Here is a 23,245-nt window from a genome sequence, read left to right on the forward strand (position 1 = left end):
TCGCTACTAACTCGTTGCAAGTAAATTGCTATGTAGTCACGGTAGTCAATGCAGTCAGAAATTTTGCCACCTCCCTGCAACCTTTTCCTCCGTATTTGTTCCTACGATAACTTAAAAAAAAAAAACAGGCATGGGCAGCCCCTCAGTCTCAGTGGTGCTCCGTACCATAAGGCGGACAGCGGACTACACATTTCGGTCTAGATTCTAGACCGTTCTAAGGTGTAACGCCTCAGTGTCAATTATACCTATGTGCCGCTATAATCTATATCGATGACATTTCATTCAATTCTCCCGAACCGGTAAGTGTATTTATTAACCAACTTGATTAACACACGTGAGCAATGAGTACATGTGAAGTTGATATCACTCGCGCCTCTCGCCAGTGCAGTGTGGACCCATTGGGTTTGGTAAAATTTTCCAGCGAAATTCTAACATGCGCTAATACACGGGAGCGGCAAAACTGGGCTACATGCTACCGCCAAGAGACCGCCGATACACAGGGCGGCCAATAAATACACACAACGCAATACACCAAGATATCACACAGTATAGGGCTCGCTAAGACACCCACCCGCCTGTTCACAAATAACTCGGCACCGGACCATCACCGGTGACCGCACCGCTAGTCAGGGCGGGACGCGCCGCTCCCGAGGACCAGAACGGCGATAGGAACGGAGACAGCAGGGTGGCCAGTGGACGCCGTGTTCCCTCCAACACTCTGAAGACACTGAACACACAGTGACACCGGCGCTGGCGGACTGAGCCGCTACAGGTACCGAAAAGTGAACACTCAGCGTGAACCACGACAGCCCAGTTGCATCGGTCGGTTTCTCGGAGATCCGTGCGCCCCGGTGCAGGCTTGTAGGATCCATTCACTCCGCCGTATCGCCAAGGAGTTCTAGTTTCTATCACTCTGGCCACCGCCAGGCTTTCAGACGACTTCACGTCCCTCACGTATCCCTCGGAGCGTCGTCTTTGGCGAGGGTAATGCCTGGCCGACCCGTCACCGGGCCGCACCCGTCTCTAATACTACGGTCCGACCCACTCGCTCACTGCGCGACCGGCACCGGCCGGCTCTGTTACTGATCACAGGGCGCCAGGGCGCCGGGGCGCCGTTTGGGCGCCGGGGCGCCGGGGCGCCGTTTGGGCGCCGGGGCGCCGGGGCGCAGTTTGGGCGCCGTTATGCCACCACCAGTGGCTCGTCGTCGGAGAAGCCGCGGATCACCGGTGCCTCGTCATCCTCTGTCGGCGGAAAGTTGGAGGGCGTTAGACGCGTCAAGGACAAACACAACCACACGATGACAGATGGCCACACTATCAGGCCTAACACTCCGGCAACAATCTCAGTAATAGGTCGGTGAAAAGAACTTTAGGGTGCAAATGGCGAGCAGTCAAAAAGACAGTGCAGCTCAGCACTTCTGTTTGACTGGATGTGTTGCACTGTTGTACGAGCTCCAGTCAGCACAAAATATCGAGGCGCATTGTGAACACGAGATCACTAGAATGCAGCGTCAGTTGAGAGCTGGAAACCCACATTGACTGACAACAGGACCGTTACCGTGTTCAGCAACAATACGGTCTGAGCACCCTGGCTGGGGCAACGATAAAACAAATCCAAACCATCGCAGTACGGCATGACGAGACAAAAAAGCATATCGGCCCAGGCAACATCCCAGACAGAAGCAATGACAAAAAAAACTGACGCTACACCTGGACAGCATCGATAAAACCAGCGCAGGGCGCCAGTCTCACATTATAGCGACTCTCACCTAGTCCGTCGCCGTTGGTGAATCGCGCCGCCGTCGGCCGAGCACTATAGTGGGTCGACACAAACGCCAGGAACCGATGCCGCAGCCGGCGGTGGCGGTACACGAACACGACCACAGCGGTCGTGAGCAGCACCAGCAGCAGCAGCACCGGCACCAGGACGGACACCAGGTGGTGCTTCTTGATCACCACAGAGTCCTCGCCTGGCGGGGAGAGCGGCGGCACCAGTCAGTGGAGGGCGGGAGAGGGCTCGGTCGAATAGCAGGACACATGGCAGCACTGCCGTCAGTGGCGAGCGAAGAATCATGGTGTCACGTAGGCTCGGACATCCAAGGCATACCTGGCTCCCGCTTGATTGGCTCTGGCCCAATAGTAACGCCTTTTGTTATGGACAATTCAACTGCATTTCGCGTTAAAATAAACATTTGGAGACTGTAGGTCAGGGTAGGAACACTGTTATGCTCCATGGTGTATTAACTACATCTCACTGACTCAGGGCCACTGACTACATCTCACCTGGCGGCGTGTGGAAGCTCTCCACCTCTGATGGCAGCGAGCGGTGGCCGTCACTGGTCACCAGCTGCACGGCCGCGTAATACGTGGTGTCCGGCTGCAGCGTGTGTGTCACGAAGCGGCTCTCGCGCACCGTCTTACCAGTGCTGTTCCACACGGCGGCCACAGAAGGCGCCACGAACACCTCGTAAGAGTACCTGGTGAAGAGAAGACAGAGGTCAGGGGACAGCCAGAGAACGGTGAAAAGTCACAAACACCTCGTAAGAGTATCTGATGGAGGGACAGGTCATTGGACAGTCAGAGGGACGGAGAGGCACAAATACCTCTTGTACCACCTGATGGATAAAAGACACAGGTTAGGGGATAGAATACAGTCAAGACAGCGGCGGATCGCCAGCTCGCTCCACATCAGTCACCGCTTCCGTCCCTATCGGCCTACCGACACTCACTTGACATAATCCATATCCGCCGGCAGCCGGCGCTCCTTCCAGTAGAGTGTGACGGTGCCGTTTCGCTCAATGATCGGCCTGAGCTGGTGGGGCCCGGGAATGGGCGGTGCCGCGTATATCACGGGTGGCGCCGGCACAGCGTCTGTCGCCGTCGTCCGTACCGACACCGAGTAGCGAGCGCCATACGAGGCCGGCAGGTCGTGCCACAGCAGGTGCTCAGACGTGGTGGGACGCACAGAGCGCTCCACCTTGCCCGGGCCGCCCAGCTCCGTGGCGGTGATCTGCCGAGCGTCAGTCGCACCGGGTCAGGTCAGGTCAGGTAAGGCCAAGTTAAGTAATTGTGCAGCATAGACAAATTGAGCATACATCGTGCAATAGTATGTCAACACCAACCTTTCATTATCTGACCAAAAGGAAACAATCTAATGGACCATAAGTAATTCATTGAACAAGTCGAACAAGTAAAGTGACGACAGCTACAAAACAGCACCAAGATAGGCGAGTCCCCGCCGCCCATCCCCCCGGCCTGTCTCCTCCCCTCTGCTGCCCATCTCTTGGCATACCCCCGCACCACATTTCCCCTCCCTCCTGCCCCTGCCGCCGACCACTCACGTTGTATCCGACGGGCCGCTCCACCACTGAACAGCTGGCCTCCCACCTGACACGCATCATGAGCGTCAGACCGCGCTGCGTCTGTACGGTGACGTTTTTGGGCGGCGCGTGCGCGTCAAACTTGGTACGGACGCGACCGATCTCTGAGGGCAGCCCGGTACCGTCCGGTCCGACCACAGCTACCAGTAGCAGGTAGTCCTCGCAGGCCATCAGACCCGTTGCCTGGGGGCAGAACAGGCACAGTCAAAGGGGCAGCATGGGATTGGGAAGACTAGCAGACAAGGTAAGCGCGGGACAACCAGGGGGGGGGGGGGCAGAACAGGCCCCGTCAGAGCGGCGTCCAGAAGGCAGAATACGCACGGTCAGAGCGGTCAACTGGAAACGGAACAGGCGCGGTCAGAGCGGTTAGAGGTCAGACAGATACCTGGGGCCAACAGTCACAAAGTGCGTCACCTACGTCAGAACAGCCACGGACCGCGAGCACGAGCCACTGCAGCACCGGAGAGGGGTAGGGAGTCATGGGAAGATAGCCACCCGTGACAGAGCGCCGTGCGGAGCGCTCCTCTGACAACCCACCTGAGTGGAGGTCTCCACAGTGCGCTGGCGCACGCCGCCCTCATACAGCTGCTCCATCGAGGTGCCCCAGAACACGCCGTACTGAAGCGGCATGGCCGAGCCGCCGGCGGCGCCGGCACTGCCCTCTGTCGGCGGCGGCTGCCAGCTGAGCTTCACCAGTGTGCCGCTATGAGGCGACAGCTCGGCGGTGAAATTGGCCACGGCAGCCAGCTGGCGGCCGCCCGTGGTCGCCACTGTCACGTACTCGGGGCCCGTGAAGCGGCCGCGGTAGCCGCGGGCCACGATCTCGTACCGGGTGCCCGGCGACAGGCCCGTCACTGTCGGCACAGGGAGGGGAGGGGAGGGTCACTATCGGCGAACCGGTCACTGGCAGTGGATGGGGAGGGAGGTAGGTCAAAGGAAGTCGTTGGTAGACACCCCAGGCACGGGACCGTCTGACTTTCACAACAGCAGAGGGCGAGGACTGAGGAGTCTGGATGATGGAGCTAGACGAATACTGAATAGAAGAAAAAGCAAAAAGGTATCAAATTGAAGCTGCATACAACCGAAACAATATAACCAGTCCACACAAAACATAAGTGAAGTGTTGCGAGCTCCTAGGGCGGCGCTCAGGTCATCTTGCCATTCTTAACCCTCTCCCCCTTCTCTGACGACTACATTCATTGGTTGTTTCACTCCACCCCTCCTCCCGTATACCTCCCTCCCGTGCAAGCTGCAGCTGAAACAAATTGTCCCTAGTGCCCCCTTCGTCCCCAAGCTTGCTCCCCCTACTCACACTCCAGCTGATGTGTATCCCCCTCGACTCGCTCCTCTCCTGCGGGCACCAGTCGGTTGTCTGCCGGTCGGTAGGTCACCAGTACTCCCGCAGCCGACGGCAGCGGCTGCCAGCGCACCGTCAGGCCATGTCCGTCCGCAGCCGGCACCGCGCGGAACTCGCTCAGCGGAGCGATCACGGCGTCCGCATCGAACACGACTGACGCAGAGTGGGAGCGCTCGCTCAGCATGGCAGAGTTCTCCGCCTGGACCTGGTGAGACGGGGGGAAAGACGGAGGAGTCAGAAGGTTACAGGAGAGCGCCGTGAGATAGACAGAGGGGTCAGATATGTCACATAAAGACAGTCAAAGCCAGACGGTGGTCTAGCACGATTCAACTCTGATTTCCTTTAATTCCCACCGTTGTCAGTCCTGCCGAGACACCGGAGCACGGTAAGACATTCTCGCCACCCTGTCTGCCAGATTTACCTTCCCTCCAGGGAAAAGCCGGCTCAGTCCGTTCGAGGCTACTGACACAAAGGAGTACTGGAAATCTATCCCACTCACAAAGAAAGTCGACTGCCCGCCACTGTCTTTCAAGGCCACTCACAAAGGAGTACTTATTGCCTCGTTGAAATCCTATCGCACTCACAAAGAAGGAGTACTCGACAACAGTCTGGAAAGTCTATCCCACTCACAAAGAAGGAGTACTCGACGCCCGGCTGGAAGTCGAGCACCACGGTGAAGTTGGTGTGGCGCGTGATGAACATCTGCGGCGGCTGCGGCGGCGTCAGTGACAGCCGGTAGTTGAGCAGACGGCCGTTCAGGTGTTTGGGCGGCCGCCACGAGACGCGGATCGAGTGGTGGTCCAGCTGAGTAGCGTTCACACGCCACGGAGGTGACGGCTCTGCCGGGGCGAGAGGGAGTGTGGTGAAGTTACCATGGTGGCGGCGAGGGTTCTACGGGGACGTCCAGAAACCCCATCGGCAAGTCAATAAGGTCAAAGCATCGTCGAACTCGACAGAACATTGTATAAACCGTCGAAGACCAGAGCAGCCCGGGAACATGTCAATTGTCTAATAAATGTTCGTAATTTCTCCGATCATTCAAGGCTACCCTAACCTACCAACAATGCGATGTAACTATTAAATGATACGCTCAGCGCTCACCTCTACCACACTCCATCTCGGGTCCCGGCGCCCACTCTCCCTCTCCTCCCCACTCACTGGCACTGGCAGTCCTCTGGCTGATGTACTGACTCGCCGGGAACACGTCCGGCCGTCCCTCAGCACGTACAAACACGGTGATGTTGTACCAAGTGTAGGGCTCCAGATGTTCGAACGTAAACTCGGGCTCTGCCACCCAGGTCATGTTGAGCCAGTGGCATGGCTGACCGGGCTGGTACACGGCGCATATTGATGGCAGGAACCTGCAGAGAAAGAACGGCAGAGAGGGTCACAGCTGGTAAGCAAGGCGCATAGTGACGGCAGGACTCTGCAGACTGCAGAGTCCGCAGACACAAGGGCAAAGGCGGCCAGACTAGTAATTGTGAGCAGAAGTTATCATTGGTATACGATGTCGGCGCCAGGGTCACCGAATCAACCAATTTCAGAAATCCTTGTAACATACTAACGTTTATTCCAATATTCAGTCGTAGACTCTATTGTCACTCTGCGTTATCGTCTCCCCACTGCAGCGAGATCCAGACACCCCTCCCCACTGTGGACGCCGGACGACTGCAGCCACGCGCCTGTCTCACCTGAGTCTGGTGAGGGCGGCGGCGCCACGAGCGTTCGTCTGCCACCGCACTGTCAGAGAGCTGTTGGACACCTCGTCCAGTGTGTAGCTGACCACCTGAAGGCGGCAGAGGTCGGGGTGAGGCGCACACAGCGATACACAGAAAAAAAAATCAGGGGAGAAACGAGCGGAGAGGCGTCATAAGAAAAATTGACTTCACGGCAAGAGATACAACACAGCAAAGCAGGATTGCGTCACCAAAAGTCCAGAGTACCATCTGGCGATGCTTGAATAATATCAACGCTCGGCTAAATTATCTCGCTCACATCACTTGCCTTTACCCACTCTTACCACTTCAACAAACAGAAATACACGTACCCTGGCTCAACCAGCCCCATGGTATGATATTCTCTACCGTGCCCGGACTGCGCCCCTCACGTGCACAGTCGAGCTAGTCCCGTCAGTCAGGCGAGCCGGTTCGTCAAGTCACCCAGCCGGCCTCATAAGATCAGTCAGTCAGGTCAGTCAGTGCCTTGGTAAATCCGCCCCCATAGGTTAGCCCCCTACCTCTAATCCCCCGCTCCGCATACCTGGAAGACGGTGCTGTCGTCTCGGCAATTGACCTCGTCATAGCCATCGACACAGTCTCGGTGTCCGTCGCAGTACTTGTAGTAGGGCAGGCAGGTGTGGAAGTCGCAGCGGAAGTCCCCAGAGGGACAGGTGAAGGGCTGCACCGTGGTGCCGCCCTCTGTCGAAAGGCAACGACGGAGGGCGGTCAGTTACAGTGCGAACATAGTGCACACGGCAGCGGCAGTGAAAACCGCCGGTCGGTATTGAGGAAAGCTGCCTAGTGACTACAACGTGAATACATGGCTCACCCTACCAGAGTGTCCCATCCTACCCGATCAGCTTGAAGCTTCCCCATTTCACTTATCCGAGCACCCCCCCCCCCCCTCCCCCCACATGCACACACCTACCTGAGTGGCCCACCTTATCCGAGCACCCCCCCCCCCCGCCCCTCCCCACACCTACCTGAGTGGCCCACCTTAACCGAGCAGCCCCCCCCCCCCCTTACTCGAACAGACCCGTACTTACCCGAGTGGCAGGCCTCCTCGTCCGAGTTGTCGGCGCAGTCCTGCCGTCCGTCGCAGACCCTCTCTCGGCCGATACACTCTCCGGAGAGCAGACAGCGGTAGTGGTCGTGGCCGCAGCCGGCGTGCGCACAGTCGGCCTCGTCCTCCCCGCCCGGGCAGTCGCGGTCGCCATCACAGAGCCAGGCCGACCAGATACATTTGCCTGCCACAAAGTCATAGCGACCGTCACACAGCGTCGACCGTCACCTGACCGGTACACAGCCACGCAGACCAGATGCACTTGCCTGTCATATAGACATAATTATTGTCACACAGCGCAGATCGTCACACACCAACGCCGACCGTCACAGAGACGCGCCGACCAGATACATTTGCCTGTCACAAAGTCACACATACCGTCACATTACACACCGATCGTCATACAGCCATGCAGACCAGATGCACTTGCCTGTCACAGTCATAAGTCCGTCACACAACCAAAGTTCATGACGGGTGACGTCGAAGACCGTACTATAGCCGTTATCTAACACGATCAACTGCAGGCCAGAATCAAATGATAACGGTATCCGAATATCGTGTACCATGACAGCTCCTCCGCTGCGCAGGGATGCGCGCTGCCCCTACTCCAAACTTCAGCAACGTTTCGTCGAGTAAGACCTGACCTCCTGTCCCTATTCCGGTCCCGGTGAGTCCATTTCGGGCAGTTCCTTTCACAGGTCTTTTCTGCATACGGCGCACAGAGGGGTACAACCCTTTCCAAATCCTCACCACCCTTCTTCCCCGCCGCCCCGCCCCCGCCCTCACCGGAGTCGCAGCGGAAGTGGCTGGCCGAGCAGGTGGTCGGAGCGACCGGCGGCGGCGGCGAGCCCGTGGCCGGCCGCTCGGTGCCGCTGTCACAGCCGCGCTCGTCGCTGTTGTCGCCACAATCGTCGGCGCCGTCGCACTTCCACCAGACGGGGATGCAGCGTCCGTTGTCGCAGCGCAGCAGGTGGCCGCTGGAGCTGCCGCACTGGCCGGTCGGCGGGGCCTGGGGAGCGGACAGCGGTAAAAGAAATGGTCAGAGCTGGGACACAGACCACAGAGGACACGGACCAGAGAGGACACTGATCAGAGCAGTCACATATCAGAGAGGGCACAAACTAGACAGCAGTCAACATGAATCCAGTACCGTGCGATACCATGGGGTTATAGATCAAGCGGCATGATACCGTGGGTAACGTTGCCCCAGCTCTGCCGTACCGTGGGGAATGTGGGCACGGCCGGCTCGGTGGTCGGCGCCGCCGTGGTGGTGGCGTCTCCGCAGCCCTCCTCATCCGAGTTGTCGCCGCAGTCGTTCTGGTTGTCACAGCGCCATTTGCTCTGAATGCAGCGCTTGTTGGCGCACTGCCACTGCCAGCTGGGGCAGGTGTGGTTGGCGCAGCGCGTCGGGTCCTCGTCCTCCCCATCAGGACACTCTGCCGTGCCGTCACACACCCAGGCCGGCGGCAGGCACTGGCTGGACGACCGGCAGGCGAAGCTTGGCGGCTCGCAGGGCGGCGGCGCCGGCGTGGCGCAGCCCTGCTCGTCAGAGTTGTCGCGGCAGTCGTCCTCCCCGTCACACCGATACTGGGCCCGCACGCAGCGGCCGCTGTCACAGCGGAACTCTGCCTTCGTGCAGTTGGGGTACTGGCAGTCGCGCTCGTCCGAGCCGTCCTGGCAGTCGTCCTCAAAGTCGCACCGCCACGAGCCGGTGATGCACCGGCCGTTGTCGCAGCGGAACTGGAGCGGCGCGCACGTGGAAGTGCCGCAGCCGGCCTCGTCCGAGCCGTCGCCACAATCGTCATCGCCGTCGCAGATCCAGTCGCGGTTGATACATAACTTGCTGGTGGCGCACGTGAAGAAGCCCTCCGGACACACGAGGTTCACTGCAACACGTGAAACGGATGCATAAATGCACGATCAAAATAGCGAAATTGCGGAAGTCATACAAATTTTCTAGAGACCGTATTCTTTTTTTCTCCAAATGAGTAGGCAAAATAGCATATAAAACACTGCCTCTGTGCCATAAAACTCAGCAAAAGTAATTAGGTAGATACGTACACACTTATGAATAATATACCAGGGCGCTATGCGTGAGCGATTTTTCAACACATTTTACACTTAACTGTTCCTTGCCAGGTTACTATCAGCGTGCTGCGCGGACCCGCGATCCTCGGCCGTGCGGCGCGCTCACCTGACGGACAGGTTCCGTTGGCGAAGGGCGTGCCACCACCGGGACAGAGGCACTTGTCGCCCTGCCCGCTCAGTCCGTCCGGGCAGAGACAGCGGTGCCGGCCGGCCGGCCGCGGCGTACAGATCCAGGGGCAGCTGGTGTTGGTACAGCCGCTGACACCCTCCTGGGACTGCTGGCCGTACACCTGGTGAGGGGAACAGGGAGATGTCACCGATGTCACCGATGGAGACATGGGCAGGCAGACGTCACATACATACACGCAGTACCTTGCGTTTTTAAACCGCAACCGCAAAAACGTTTTGCGTTTTTTCACCGCAAAACGCCGTTTTTTGCAGCGTTTTGCGGTTTGCGGCGGCCGGCCGTTTTTTGCGGCGTTTTGCGATTGCCAGCGGCCGGCCGTTATTTGCGATAACGACGGCACAAATGTGCGATTTGTGTCCACTCCTGTGGTATGAGGACACAGAGCAGCACGTCACCATGACTAACCACCCGTACGCCGACACAAAGCGCGTGACATAGCACAGAGCACAGCTGTTAGTTCTACAAAATAAGTCCTCTCCGTATGCGGGCAGGTGGCGCCCGAGTAGCGCTCAGGCGCTAACTGCTCACTGGTGACCTGCATACGACGAGGACTTATTTTGTAGACTTACTTTACGTGACACAGCATAGCAGGTGAAACAGGACATCATAGCAAGGACAAGGTACTGCTCCCGCTGCAACTCGTGAACATACCAGTCTAAGACTACCCTAAAAAAGCACAATTATTCACTGACAGTAGAACAATTGTTATATCAGAAGATAGCATATTAGAACGAAATTTATCGCCCAGCCAATATTTTACTGCCCAAATTTCCAGACCAGTAATCCGGCCTGTCCTTCAGACAGCAGCTCACCGCACCACCCATCCAGTGGAGGCCGTACCTGGACGCTGACCACGTTCGGCATGCCCTCCAGCACCTTGACGATCCGCTTTGGCTCCAGTTTGTCCGACATGAGTACACTCTCGATGCGCCAGTCGTTCCAGAACATCATATCCTTGTAAACGGCGATCGAGAACGGGTGGCCGCTGTACTCCTGTGGAGAGCACGGGACAGCCGCGGGGTCAGTTATGACGCTCAGAGAGCGGGTGGCTGCTGTACATACTCACTTTGGGGAGCAGGGGACAGGCGGGGGTCAGTAACGCTCAGAGCTGCGGGTGGCCGCTGTACTCCTGTGTAAGGCAGGGGACGGCGGGGTGTGTAACCTTAGAGAGTGGGTGGCCGCCTGTACTCCCGTGGGGAGTAGGGAGCGGGGAGTTAGTAGGATTCAGTCAGGGGGTCAGTAGGGGGGCGGGAGTCATCATGGAGCAGGGGAGTCAGAAGGAAATGCTGGGGGAAGTCAGTAGTGCTCAGAAAGCGGGTGTCTGCAGCAGCTGCTGTATAACTCTTGTAGAGAGCACGGGGCAGGAGGGGTCAGGCTGCAAGGCTCAGGATAGATGTGGGATACTTTAACACGCGCACTGCAGGGGGGGGGGGTTGTTTTCAACCCCCCCCCTGTGGTTTTTCGCAAATTGCGAGAAAACGGCGGCGCGTAGCGCCGCCAAATTTTGCATACCTGTTCTCACAACTTTTGCACACCTTGAGTAAAAATTTTGACCCCAGGTGACCTATGGTCAGGTCACCAGGTCAGGTCAAGTGACCCTACCTCGAAACGTAAATTTCGAAGTTTGCAATCCCACCAAGCCCACAGTTGTTGAGATATGATCTTGAAACCCACAGGAAATAGTAAAGTCATCACGAGCTACAACTTGTATATCTCGGAATTTTTATATCGATGACCTAAGGTCAGGTCATTTTTGCGACCGGCCCATTATAAGTCAATGGGAAAAATTTCAACTTACTCTGAATGCCATCCTATGACTTCAATACGCTCAGGATCATAGTATTACAGGTCCTTGTTGGTGATTTCACCGAAACATATCACTTATGACCTTTGGAAGGTGATCTCCAGGTCATCTTAGGTCACCTGAGGTCACCAGCGGTTTTTCTTCAATAACTTGAGATTGAGTAGAGATAGAGACTCCGTTCGACGTTTATCGTGTTTTTCTCGTCAATGCGGATCGAATGATATGCAACATGACCTATTTCGGTCAGGTCATGACCTTGACCTGAGGTCAAATTTTCAACTTGACCTTTCGAGGTCATATTATACATATCATATTATATGTATATCATTCGATGCGCCTTGACGAGCTAAGAACGATGGCGTTCGAATCGATCCTCTGTCTTGTGTGCAAGACAAGTTATTCAAGAAAAACTACCGCGAAATTCCTGTTGTGAAAATCGTAACATTTTGTCTTCGGTGACCTCTGGTGACCTCGTTTTTGACCTGACCCAAAAATGATCTTAGTATTTCTTGTCGATCTCATCTTAACCTATCCAACGCCGTTTACCGCTTGTCGCTACGTTGCGCCGTTTTTGAGATCTCAGGGGGGGTTGTTTTCAATCCCCCCCCTGCAGTTCGTGTTCGGCTCAGACCCGCTGCAGTGCGCGTGTTAATTTCAGAATATGGACAGAGCTTTGACAGCTGTCGCCCTTGCCTGACGCAATAATCTAACAGCTCAAACTGGCATACGAGTTTTCTATCACATTGTGTGACCCGAGAACTAAAAGATATGCTCTGAACAACGCTCTTAACTCTCTGCCCCCCCCCCCCCCGGCATCCCGTGCGTCCCTTTCCGACCGTCCTGTCATGTCTCATGACCTCCCTTCCCGCGCGTCACTGACCGTCTTGTCCTGCAGTATTTTGCGGTTGGAGCCGTCCAGGTCTGCCGAGGCGATGTAGTCTAGATTAGCATCCACCCAGTAGAGCCGGTCGGTGGAGTAGTCTATACACACACCGTTCGGCCACACCACCTGGCCGCGGCCCGTGATCTGTTTCGGCTCCGTGCCGTCCATGAAGGCGCGGTAAATGCCCGGAGACGTCTGTGACCAGTCCGTCCAGAACATGTACCTGGGGGAGAGGGACAGAAGCGCCGAGTTGAATACATGAGAAAATAGTCTTCGACCACAATTATGACTGGGTCACCTTCAGAAGCATATCATGATACAATTACTGGAGTGAACCTCTAACGAAGCATCTTACCACCCGTCACTGGGGTGAAGCTGACCCGCCTACGTCCCCTGCTGCCGTACAGTTAACCTACTCGCCCTTCGGTTAGTAGAGCGGCAGGCCCCTACACAACGCCATGGTTGTAGTGTATCCTGTCTCACCATTTGGTGGGGCGTACTACTACCCATCCTTTGATGGGACGGAGCGTCAGGTCCCTGTTCCCCCGTGGTCCTTTGGCGAGGTGCCACGCCCACTTACCCCTTGGTGGGATGGAGCGCCAGGCCGCGCGGGTTCTCCAGCACGCTCCTGTCGAGCAGTGTGGTGCGCAGGTGACCGGCGTGCCGCACGGCCGGACGCAGCAGCTGAATGGTCGCCGTGTCCGACTCAGTGAGATACAGGTTACCCGTGGTCCAGTCGAGCGCCAGGGACTCCACTGTAGACGCGTTGTGGTTGAGGACAACTTCCTGACCGGAGCCGTCCATACACTGACGCTGCGGGCGAACAGACGGGCTCAGATTTCATGACGGTTATTTATTTATTTATTTATTTATTTATTTATTTATTTATTTATTTATTTATTTATTTATTTATTTTTGTTGGGTTAGGCCCTTTCGGTCCAATGGGCATTTCAGAGCCGGGAGGATGATAGGATATAGGGGGAGACAATGGTCTGGGCAGGCACCCTAGTGAGTCAACGGGGCTGAGTCCGTCCAGAGGACACGCCACCCAGCCCCAAGGCACTCACTGCACCCGGCTACGGGGTGCGCTCCCTGGGGAGCAGCGGTGCCGCTCCAAGGGAGCAGCCCGCATGAGATAACGTTGTCTGTCCAGCCCGGAGGGCGGTTGCGGCGTGGAGGAGAAGGATTTCGGTATCCTGAGGATAGAAGCACGGAACGGTGATGGCAGTTATAGGGGCGGACGGAGGTCAAATGTCACAGGAGACGGGCTGGGGGCCGGACAGACGGGATATAACGTCACGGCCGTTATCGGGGCGAACGGACGAACGGATGGAAAGATGTCACTACGGTAAGGGCGGTCACAATGAAAGTACCGGTAGATCCGACTCGTCATAACGAACATCGCCAACCAGGTGACCATGACAGTTTAAACACGGACCCAGCCAAGGAGACTTGACTTCAATTTGAAACCAATACGTTTGCAGCACGTTCAACCCTGGCTCCTCATCAGATCAATGTTATCAACTAGGCCTCCCTATCAAAAGCCAGCACCACCAGCAAACCTTTCGCACCTCCGCCCCCCCCCCCCTCAAACACACTCCCAGCGTCACTCCAGATTCCAATCCCTCCATAAAATCCACCCGTCCCTTCCGTCCCACACCCGGACACCCACCATGACGTGTTTGAAGGCGGTGTCGGACCAGTACAGGCAGCCCGTCCGCTTGTCGTACTCGACAGCCACCACGTTAGCGATACCAGTGAGGGGAGCGGGCGTCGGCGCTACGCCACTCTCGACATCCTTCAGGGGCAGTCGGAGGATGGCATCTCGGCGAGCCAGCAGCAGAAAGTCGGAGATCTCACTGGGGACACAGAGCAGTGGCAGTTAGAAAGGGAGAGCGAGGGAGGACGAGGGAGAGCGAGGAAGGCCGGGAGACGGAGAGAAGTGGAATGACATGTAACCATAGAGGATGGCATAGGGGACGGAGAAGGCGCAAGAGAACACGAGAGACGAGAGAGGGTAGTGGGACATAATGATATCATAATGATATAACTCATATAAGGAAGAAATGGTCCGGAAAACAGAAATTGGCAATTACGGAGATGTCGAGCTGCCGCTTGATGGTTCTGTCTGTACTGACTACTGACAGTGAACAATCTTTGAACAGTCTAGTCTTTGAAGCTACCACAGAAAGGCAGACACGGCTGCGTAAGTGGATATGTTAACCCTCGCATGTGTGCGGCGTTTGCCAGCTTCTAATGTGTAGGGGGGGGGGGTCGGTTGGACCCCCCCCCCTTGCCGTTTGGCCCCTGATCGAGCTAGAGCTTCGCGGAAAAAACGAGCGTGTTGCCCGTGACGAGAGGAAGCCGATGATACCCAATTTTAAGGTCCTAGGTCATTGGTTGACCTTCCAGGTCAGGTCAATGACCCAAAGTCGGGAAAATCGGGACCTGTTAGAAAGTCGTAAAGTGTGGCTGCTAAGGGGTTTTTCGGGGTGCTGATCACGAATATCGTGTTAGTTTTGATCACAGATGATGTCTTGAAGCATTTAGACCAGGTCGGGTCAGGTCAGGTCAGGTCAACCAGTAGGCGTCGTGACGGGTATTCGTAGTACGTGTCAACCGCCTCTGACAGCTTCGTAACATGTTACGAAGTCACCAAAACTACTTCGTAAATGTTCAAATGGTTGCTAAATTCGAATTCAGCTAAAAAAAAACTAGCCTAGAAACATGTAAAACTCGAAAAAGTGACCCGAGGTCACCCGAGGTCATCAAAGGTCAATGACCTGACCTGACCTTCAGGTGACCTTGACACACACACGGGAGTAACATCAAATCACATGTTTGAACGTTTGAAACCACGAAAAGCTTGCAAACACGCGGCTAGTGCGAGCCGACATACGCGAAATCGCGATTCCGGCCAAACATGGTCTCGGAAAAGAGGTCACAGGTCAAAGGTCATTTGGGTCAGGGTCATGAAATTTTCAGGGTAGGTGTAAAATTGATCAATGCGAGGGTACTGAAAGTTTCGTCGCGATCGGCCGCTTTTTACGCGAGTTATTCGCGAAAAACCATGGGGGGGGGTCCATCCGACCCCCCCCCCCTACACATGCGAGGGTTAAATGTGCAGAAAAGGTTAGACCATATCATCTGATCATACCTCACTGCAATGTCGATGAAAAGGCTCATCATCAACGTCCATAAGTCAAGACACTGCATGGCAGCTTAGAGAAACACCAGCTGTCAAACTAAAAAAAGGCCGTAGTATGCGGCGGAGCCCTAATATAATAGCTCAGCGGCTAACTATCAACAGAAAACAGACAACAGACAAGCCAGCCGACACCATTACCCGTCAACGCCGAGTGCCGGCTAGCCGTCTCCCTTCCCTCACCTGACCGGGCAGGGCCGCGGGTCGGGCTCAAACAGCACAGCCGCCACGGGTCCCGGCTGGCACGTGTCGCCAGGCACGCGCACGAAGCCCCGCGACACGTTGTAGTAGGAGCCCTCGGGACACTGGGTGGGGTCGAAGGCGGGCGGAAGTCGGGCCACCTCTGGGTCTCGGACGCAGGTGGCCGTCCGACCTGTAGCGCCCACGGCTGACTCCTTGTATCCAAAGTCGCTGCCGAGAGGGGAGGGAGGTGAGCCAGGACTGTCAGAGAAACCCCGATCACAGCCAGTCAGCAAGGTAGAAAATCAAGTTAAACATCGCCAGAGCAGGTCTACAAGAATACAAATCGAGAATCGTATAGACACAACAATCCGGAACAAAAAATACTACCACCTGAGACAATGTGCCCAAGCTCGTCTGTTTTGACCACAAACAGCTCACGTCATGGCTGTTGACTTCCTTATCCGAAAACAAGTGATAACATCGTATCGAACTCATTTCGTAGCAACTATCAACCAGCGTGTTATCGCCTAAACCACAGACCAAACACTGCCAGCCTCAGCAGCCACATCGACAGGCCTAAAAATCACACCTATCAGCTCGATCCCGTCCCGGCCCGGTGGCGGCCGGGACACCTCGTGATCCGTGATTCTTCCCACGGAGCTGACCCTTCGAAGCCGCACCTGTGATCACTCCAATAAGCGCTCACCACAGTCCTAGTTATCCCCTTCTCACAGACCTAAACACAAGTAGTGACCCTGACACGTAATACACAACCACACCCCTTTGAACCCTCCCGTAGCTAACTCACCACTCGTAGTCGTCTCTCAGGCAGGCGCAGTTTTCCACAGAGACCAGTGGCTCGCGGCCGCCCTCCCCGATGTAACAGCGCTGGTGCGGCAGTCGGCGTCGGTACGTCTCCTTTCGACCCAGCAGACAGCCGCGGCCCGACGAGCGGCCGCGCGGTGTCCACAGCTTGTAGTCGTCCTGCGTGCAGTTGTGTCCTGCGCAGGACACACGCTAGGTCAGGAAATGTGAAAGAGGTAGGCAGCATTTACAGGGAGGCAGGGCGAGGCTGCAGCTTTGTTAGGGCGGCTGGGTAATTAATGGCCTGCAGAGGACATTAATGGTAAGCTGGTGTTAATGGTTTCCATTCGACGCACGTCATTAATAAACGCTTAATAAAAGCTTTAAAAAATCTACACATTCAAAGCTGGGTAAGTATAAAACATAACACGTTCCAAACCCTGTTGCCCAGACCAACTCGGACGAGTCCACTTTGCGCCACTCACTGAACTGGGACCTCAGGTCGACGCGGACCGAGATCCAGCCGCTGCGGTCCATGCGCGCGCAGAAGATGAGGAACACGGTGCCGGAGCCACCCGACTCCGTCAGCAGACTGTACACCTTCACCTCGTCCGTGAAGAACAGGTGGCGGCCCCACGTCATGCCTTCGTCGAGCGAGTAGAGCAGTTCGCGTGTGCCTCCTTCGCTGTAGCGCCGCACGGCCACGATCAGGCCGCCGTGGTCACCGAACGCGTACAGAAACTGGCCGCGTAGCACCTGAGGTAGGGGAAGGAGGAGCAAAGGTTAGAGAGATACCCGCTGAACGTGTACAGGAACCGACCGCGCAGAACCTGCGGCGGAAGGAAGGGGCAGATAGAGGCAGAACAGAGGTCAGGAAGAAACTCCCGACTGCACTTTGTAGAAACATCCGATACCATCACCGTCAGTGTATGAAACCGTCAGGATGTCAAAAAGTGGTTTACTCCAGCAGTAGAAACTAAAAAACCAAGCAAGGTAGATTTCCTTCGATCGGACTTCTGCAACGAGTATCACATCCACACATTGTGTTCCTTTCCAGCTCCCATGCCGAGCTCAACCATCTCGTGTCATGCACACAGCCTGAGCTGTCTATAAACCCTTCCCCTTTCCTGACTCTTCTCCTTCTTTTCCCGCACCTAGCCGACCCGTCCGCTCCTATCACCTCCCGTCCCTATCCTCACCTGCCGCCACGTAGCGCCGGCGTCGCGGCTGAGCACGATCGACGGGTGGCCTTTGAGCGAGTCGCCGATGACGCCGGTGGCCATCACCAGCCCGACGGCCGACGAAGACGACAGCACCGGAATGTACTTGGTGCCCGGGTACAGGTTGGTCATCTCCTGGGAGATGTGCAGCGAACAGTTCTCCGCCTGCGGAGGGGAAGAGACGGCGATAACGGGCGTCAGAAAGTAGGAAATGGAAGTCAAAAGACAAAACAATCAGCAACGGCCGAGATTCGAGAAACAGTTCAAGACAAGTATGCGGTAAGAAAATTGAAATAGCCAAACACAGATAGTATAGACTTTGGCACTAAGTACGTTCATGAATGCATAACTCTACCGTACCACCCTGAAGCAAACACAGCATGGATTGCGCCGACGCGACAAATTCGTGCCGACGCGGATGTTTTTATACCGTCACCTACTCTTCGCAGTGGATAGGCACGTCCTACAGTAGGTATGACGTGTGTCGACTCGTTACCCACCTTCTCGCAGTGTATCGGCACACCAGTGGCATCAACTGTCGGCGGGGACACCGGCTGCCAGCGGCCGCCCTTATCGAACGTGATGAGCGTCAGTACGTGCTCGGGACCCAGCCGGCTGGCCTGCTGGCCGTCATAGTCGGGAGGCAGCCGCGACGCCAGGTAGATGCCACGCAGGCCGCTCACACGGTGGACGTCCACAAAGTCGCCGCCCACCACACTGCCGGGGAGACAGGGAGCTGGTCAGGGAGACGGGAGAGAGAAGGGCAAATGGTCAAGGGAGAATATGTGGGGACAGTCGATCCGTAGCATGGCTAGAGCAGGTATGACAGATCGGCGCAACAAACACTCCATATGTTTTTCCATCAGTAGGCACGTCAGTATGTATCCTTGTCAGTTAGGTATTAGTAAAGTAGCCTTGAGTAGGCATGCCCGCGGTCTGTCTGCAAATTAGGGTGCGCCAAAGGGCGGGTGGACAAGTGAAGCATGTCCTAGAAAAAGCTGTTATTCGTCTCAAAACAAGGATTCGCTTAGAATTCGTGAGGATGATTCACGAAAAACACGTGACACGTGACACGTGACGAAACACGTGACGAATATTCGCTGCTGTACGCAGTTGCAAATCGTGAACAAAACATGCACCCGAGGCGAGTGAATGGCTGCAGCTACAGCCGAGCCCGGTAAAAACAGACCACAGCGCCCCAGTACCAAGCCGCGTCAGCGACCGTTAGGTACCCGCGGTAGGTGACTGTACGCCGCTTCTGCACTGTGACTCACGCTGTGAGCGCAATCAGGTGTTACAACATATGTCGACGGCTGCCGCAGCTCGCGTGTCGAAAAACACCACCGGGCACGAAACCAATTTGCGGCATCGATACATCAAACCGACGGGTGTATTAGTTCGATCAGGTAAGGCTAGGGCTACTGACGAGCCTTATACAGCAAAAAGGCGAAAGAAAATAGCGATATAATTAGTAGAAAAGATATAAAAAGTATTGGAATACAAATAATATGATAATGAGGTTTTACAGGCACAAGAACAAAGCATCTTGCAAGACATAAGCTACACATGATACCACTGCAATAATACCGATTCGAACCCAAAAGCCCAGCTCCCATCAGCGTCCACCAGTTTCTCACCTGAGCCACGATCCGGCGAACGTCTTTCCGGTGCTGTGCGTGAGAACGTTCTCCAGTGAGAGTGAGAAGCGCACGCCGCGCTTGTCCGGCACGGCCGACACGTACAAGCTGGACGAGGTGGCGTTGTGGATGACGGCCACCATTACCTGACGGTAGATGACGGTAGTCAGTACATAGGGGCTAGGACGCTACTACGATACAATCACTGCAGTTGTTGGTGGTAGTGGTCATTGAGGAAGAGCTGTCAATGACGGTAGGTAATCTAACCATCTTGGGGGTAGAGCTACCACAATGTTTAGCCTAAGATAGTCGAAGGTGGTCGTTGGGATAGGTCTGCCGCAACAGTGAAACCCACCTCTGCAGTAAGAGAGCCGTTCTGATAGCGCTGAACGTACTTTTTGAACGTAACTTCGAACGTAATCTGATAACGCCGTCCAAAATGTCCTGTTCCGCTCATTCAGCAGAGTAGCTGCCGAGTGCCATGCCTTCCCCACCAGCACCACCCATCACCTCCGGCGATGATGCGCTCACCTGATCATCACTAACGTCCACCACTTCGTAGTCGATAGCGCGCAGACCGGCCGGGAACTGGGCGTTTGTGAACGGATCCCCGCGGTGGCTAACCCATAGCTGTAGCGTGCCGTCCGACTGGTGCGAGCCCAGCAGTCTCTGCAAGAGAAGGAGGAGTTACCGCAGGAACGCAGAGAGCGACAGCGTGGACGACGAGGCATGGGAGATAGTCAAACGTCCCTCGGTCTCCTAAGTGAATTTCATCCCTCACAAACATTTGAGTTGAGTCATCTAACCGTTGAAGCTCACCAGTTTACTCGAGCAAGCATAAAAAACATACATTTGCTGAGCGACGATAAATTTAATCGGCACCTTTACGAACATCTAGTAATCTAATGAGCATCTAGCTATGATCATCTAGCCCACGCAGACGAACCAACAGTTCGTCACGTGACCGGAACCCTAACGTCGTAGAGGGGGCTGCACTCCACTGGGTGTGTCAGCTCGCCTCCACCGAGCCAAAAGTCAACAATGACAGACAGCGTGGTACTACAGCGCACTAAAGCGGACCGCCGCGCCCGGACCGCGCTCTATGAGTCAAGACATCGAAGAATGACACAGAATAGCTGTCGATTACGCAATACGCGCATCCCGCGTGTATGCCATCTCACTGTCTACCTACCTCCCCAAAAATCAGCCATCTCCCCGTCCCGTCCCATGGTGACCTAGTGTTACTTCTTCCTCTCTCTCTCTGTCCCTTCAGCATCTCCCTTCACCCCCTCTATCTCTCCCCTTCAGCATATCCCTTCACCACCTCTCTCTTCCCTTCAGCATGTCCCTTCACCCCCTCTCTCCCCTTCAGCACTCACCACCCGGCGGACGGCGAACCGGAAGTCCTCTTTGATGGTGAACTTTTCCACATCCTCTGCCACTGTGGTGTAGTTGAGGAAGAGACCGGTGGACGAGCGGACCACGCCCGGCCGTTCCGGCTGCCTCCGGTGCACGTACAGCACGGCCGGGTCGGCGGCCGCGTCCCACGTGTACGACGCCACGTACTGCTCCACCACGTGCCACGAGGCGCCGAACGTGTCGCTGGCCCATAGCTGAGGGTAGGGGGTGAGGTCAGGTGGCGGGGTGTTACTGATGGGTGGGATGACGGACTGTATTGGTTGGGTGAAGGGAAAGAGGAAGGCTGGGTTGTACAGTGTACGCATTGCGCCACGGTCATGATACTGCGGTGGGGTGAGAACCACAGTACAGTGACACATTCGGAAAACCCGCCCCCTTCCCAGCTAACATTGATAGCGGGCTGGCTGCAAAACCATACGAGAGCGGAAGTCATTCAATGGCATGACAAGCGCTGGCGAGTGGCGAGCCTCCACCAAACGGGCAACATACGCATTTCATAGCGAATTACTCACTCAGGGTCTCACTGCTAGGTGTGATAAATGTCAAAGTGCCACACGAATGTCCTAAATTTACAGCCGTAGTGATCGCTAAAAAATCGTAAACCTATCAGGTAATTGAGCAGAATAAAGATACCTTATCATTCATTGGAAATACGATACCCTATCAGAAAGCAGCCAGAAAGTGCTCAACATGCTCTAGCCGTGGACTGCCGTGGTAGGCGACATCACTCAAAATGGACAGACTCATTTAGCCCAATCAGTATCAATCTGACTCCATCGACAGAGCTGGGTCAGATTGACAGCCAAACGGCAGTAAGCGATCAGCAATCGGGCGGGGAGCACGGTGTCAATCAGTGTCAGCGGAATCAATCCGTTTATTGTACGTACTCCAGACAGCTAGCAACAGTGGTGAGCCTGCAGTCAACAGTCGGTAGCGGTATTCTAAGGTCAAGTCTACGGTGCAGCCTGCAGTCGTCTGCAGTCTGACAGTGTTAGCCCGACGCAGTCTTCGTGGATTGTGCGGCCAGTGCACCTGTAAGAAGGGCGTTAGGTACTGCGTCGCGGCACGAGTCACGGGCCGTCCCTGTAGACTGTGTGGCCCGTACACCAGCTAGTAGGTTAGGTACTGCGCCGCGGTACAAGTAAGGACCCCTGTCTTTGTCCCCATAGACCGTGCGGCCGGTGCACCTGTTAGTAGGTTGGGTACTGCGCCGTATGCTGCGTCGCGGTACCAAGTCAGGCTTTGTCCCTGTAGACCGTGCGGCCACTGCACAATAGTAGGTCAGGTACTGCGCCGCGGTACGAATTAGTGGCGATCGATCTGTCGCTCCACCCATTCACCCTCCCCTCGGCCGCTCGTCGGCGGCGGCGCAGCGACGGTGGACGACGCGACTCCTCACACACCGGTCACCCCCCGCACCGGCCACCCAGCCCCTCCCCGCCGGTCAGCCCACCCCCTCTTGCAGGGGTGACGGACGGTCTCAGTGGTCCGCTTTTCCTGGTCAGTCGGCCGGTAGCAGTGCTGTCCACTGTCCAGTGACAAGTGGTAAGCACCAATTGACTGTTGTAACCTCTAACACCTTCCGCTCAATGAACAGGCGACAGCCCCGTTGAACAACAGAACAGACGAACAGCAGAAGTAGCTAGCTGGGTTTTATCCCACATCACAGCGATGCTTATTTGCGCAGTCGGTCAGGACGAGCGCCAACAATCGTGACAAAAATGTCCACGGCGAACGCGGTTCATCTACGCAGTAGGCCAGAATGGGACTCGACGGGGTTCCACATAGGATCGGCGGTAGTTGCCGCTGACAGTTAGCGACACCACTGGGTGCACCGGTGTCGTCCGACCAGCGCCGTGGCTCACCCGACCGCGTTTGTTGACAGTGTCCTAGTATTGCAGACCGCAGTAAAATCATAGCCTGCCGTCCCCGTCCATTCCGTGACCGGTTCGGGCGCGTCGCGCCGCGGCGGCGGCCTTCACCGTCACGAACTGGCGCGACAAAGACCCGCGGGCTGTCACGGGAGGGGGCAGGGGGAGGGGGCTCTGTCGCAGCCGCCCGGCCGCCAACTGTGGCACAAAGACCGGCCGCTCGGTCAGCTGACGGTGGCGGGGCAAAACCCGCGCAACCCGCCGCTGCGTTATCGGTCGGGCCTCGCCGCCGCTGGCCGAGATAGGTTATCCGCGTCCAACGAGCAGCTGTAAACGACAGAAGCGAACCCACGCACCGCTATCGGTCAAGTTCGGCTGCCCCGTAGCCTCAGTGCGCTGTTTCGATTCACAGGCACGCGGCAAAAA

General features: G+C 56.1%; 1 protein-coding gene across 1 annotated transcript; it reads right to left on the bottom strand.

Moving 5' to 3' along the window:
* Positions 1 to 295: 295 nt before the first annotated feature.
* LOC122373119 (sortilin-related receptor-like) lies at positions 296 to 21,142 on the bottom strand (the record flags this gene model as incomplete). The annotated part of the gene is made up of 27 exons (XM_043350903.1): positions 296 to 1,242; positions 1,770 to 1,970; positions 2,284 to 2,477; positions 2,730 to 3,010; positions 3,342 to 3,563; positions 3,918 to 4,234; positions 4,693 to 4,942; positions 5,368 to 5,576; positions 5,896 to 6,098; positions 6,429 to 6,523; positions 6,997 to 7,154; positions 7,502 to 7,702; positions 8,305 to 8,527; positions 8,740 to 9,404; positions 9,713 to 9,896; positions 10,634 to 10,786; positions 12,478 to 12,703; positions 13,061 to 13,293; positions 14,153 to 14,339; positions 15,869 to 16,096; positions 16,677 to 16,869; positions 17,158 to 17,428; positions 17,872 to 18,057; positions 18,393 to 18,609; positions 19,530 to 19,675; positions 20,061 to 20,198; positions 20,909 to 21,142. Coding segments are annotated over 27 exons (5,877 nt in total), but the record flags the coding sequence as incomplete, so codon positions are not given.
* Between the last annotated feature and the right edge of the window lie 2,103 nt (positions 21,143 to 23,245).

This window comes from Amphibalanus amphitrite, unplaced genomic scaffold (genome assembly GCF_019059575.1).
Source record: "Amphibalanus amphitrite isolate SeventyFive unplaced genomic scaffold, NRLGWU_Aamphi_draft 001445F_arrow, whole genome shotgun sequence".
Taxonomy (NCBI): domain Eukaryota; kingdom Metazoa; phylum Arthropoda; class Thecostraca; order Balanomorpha; family Balanidae; genus Amphibalanus; species Amphibalanus amphitrite.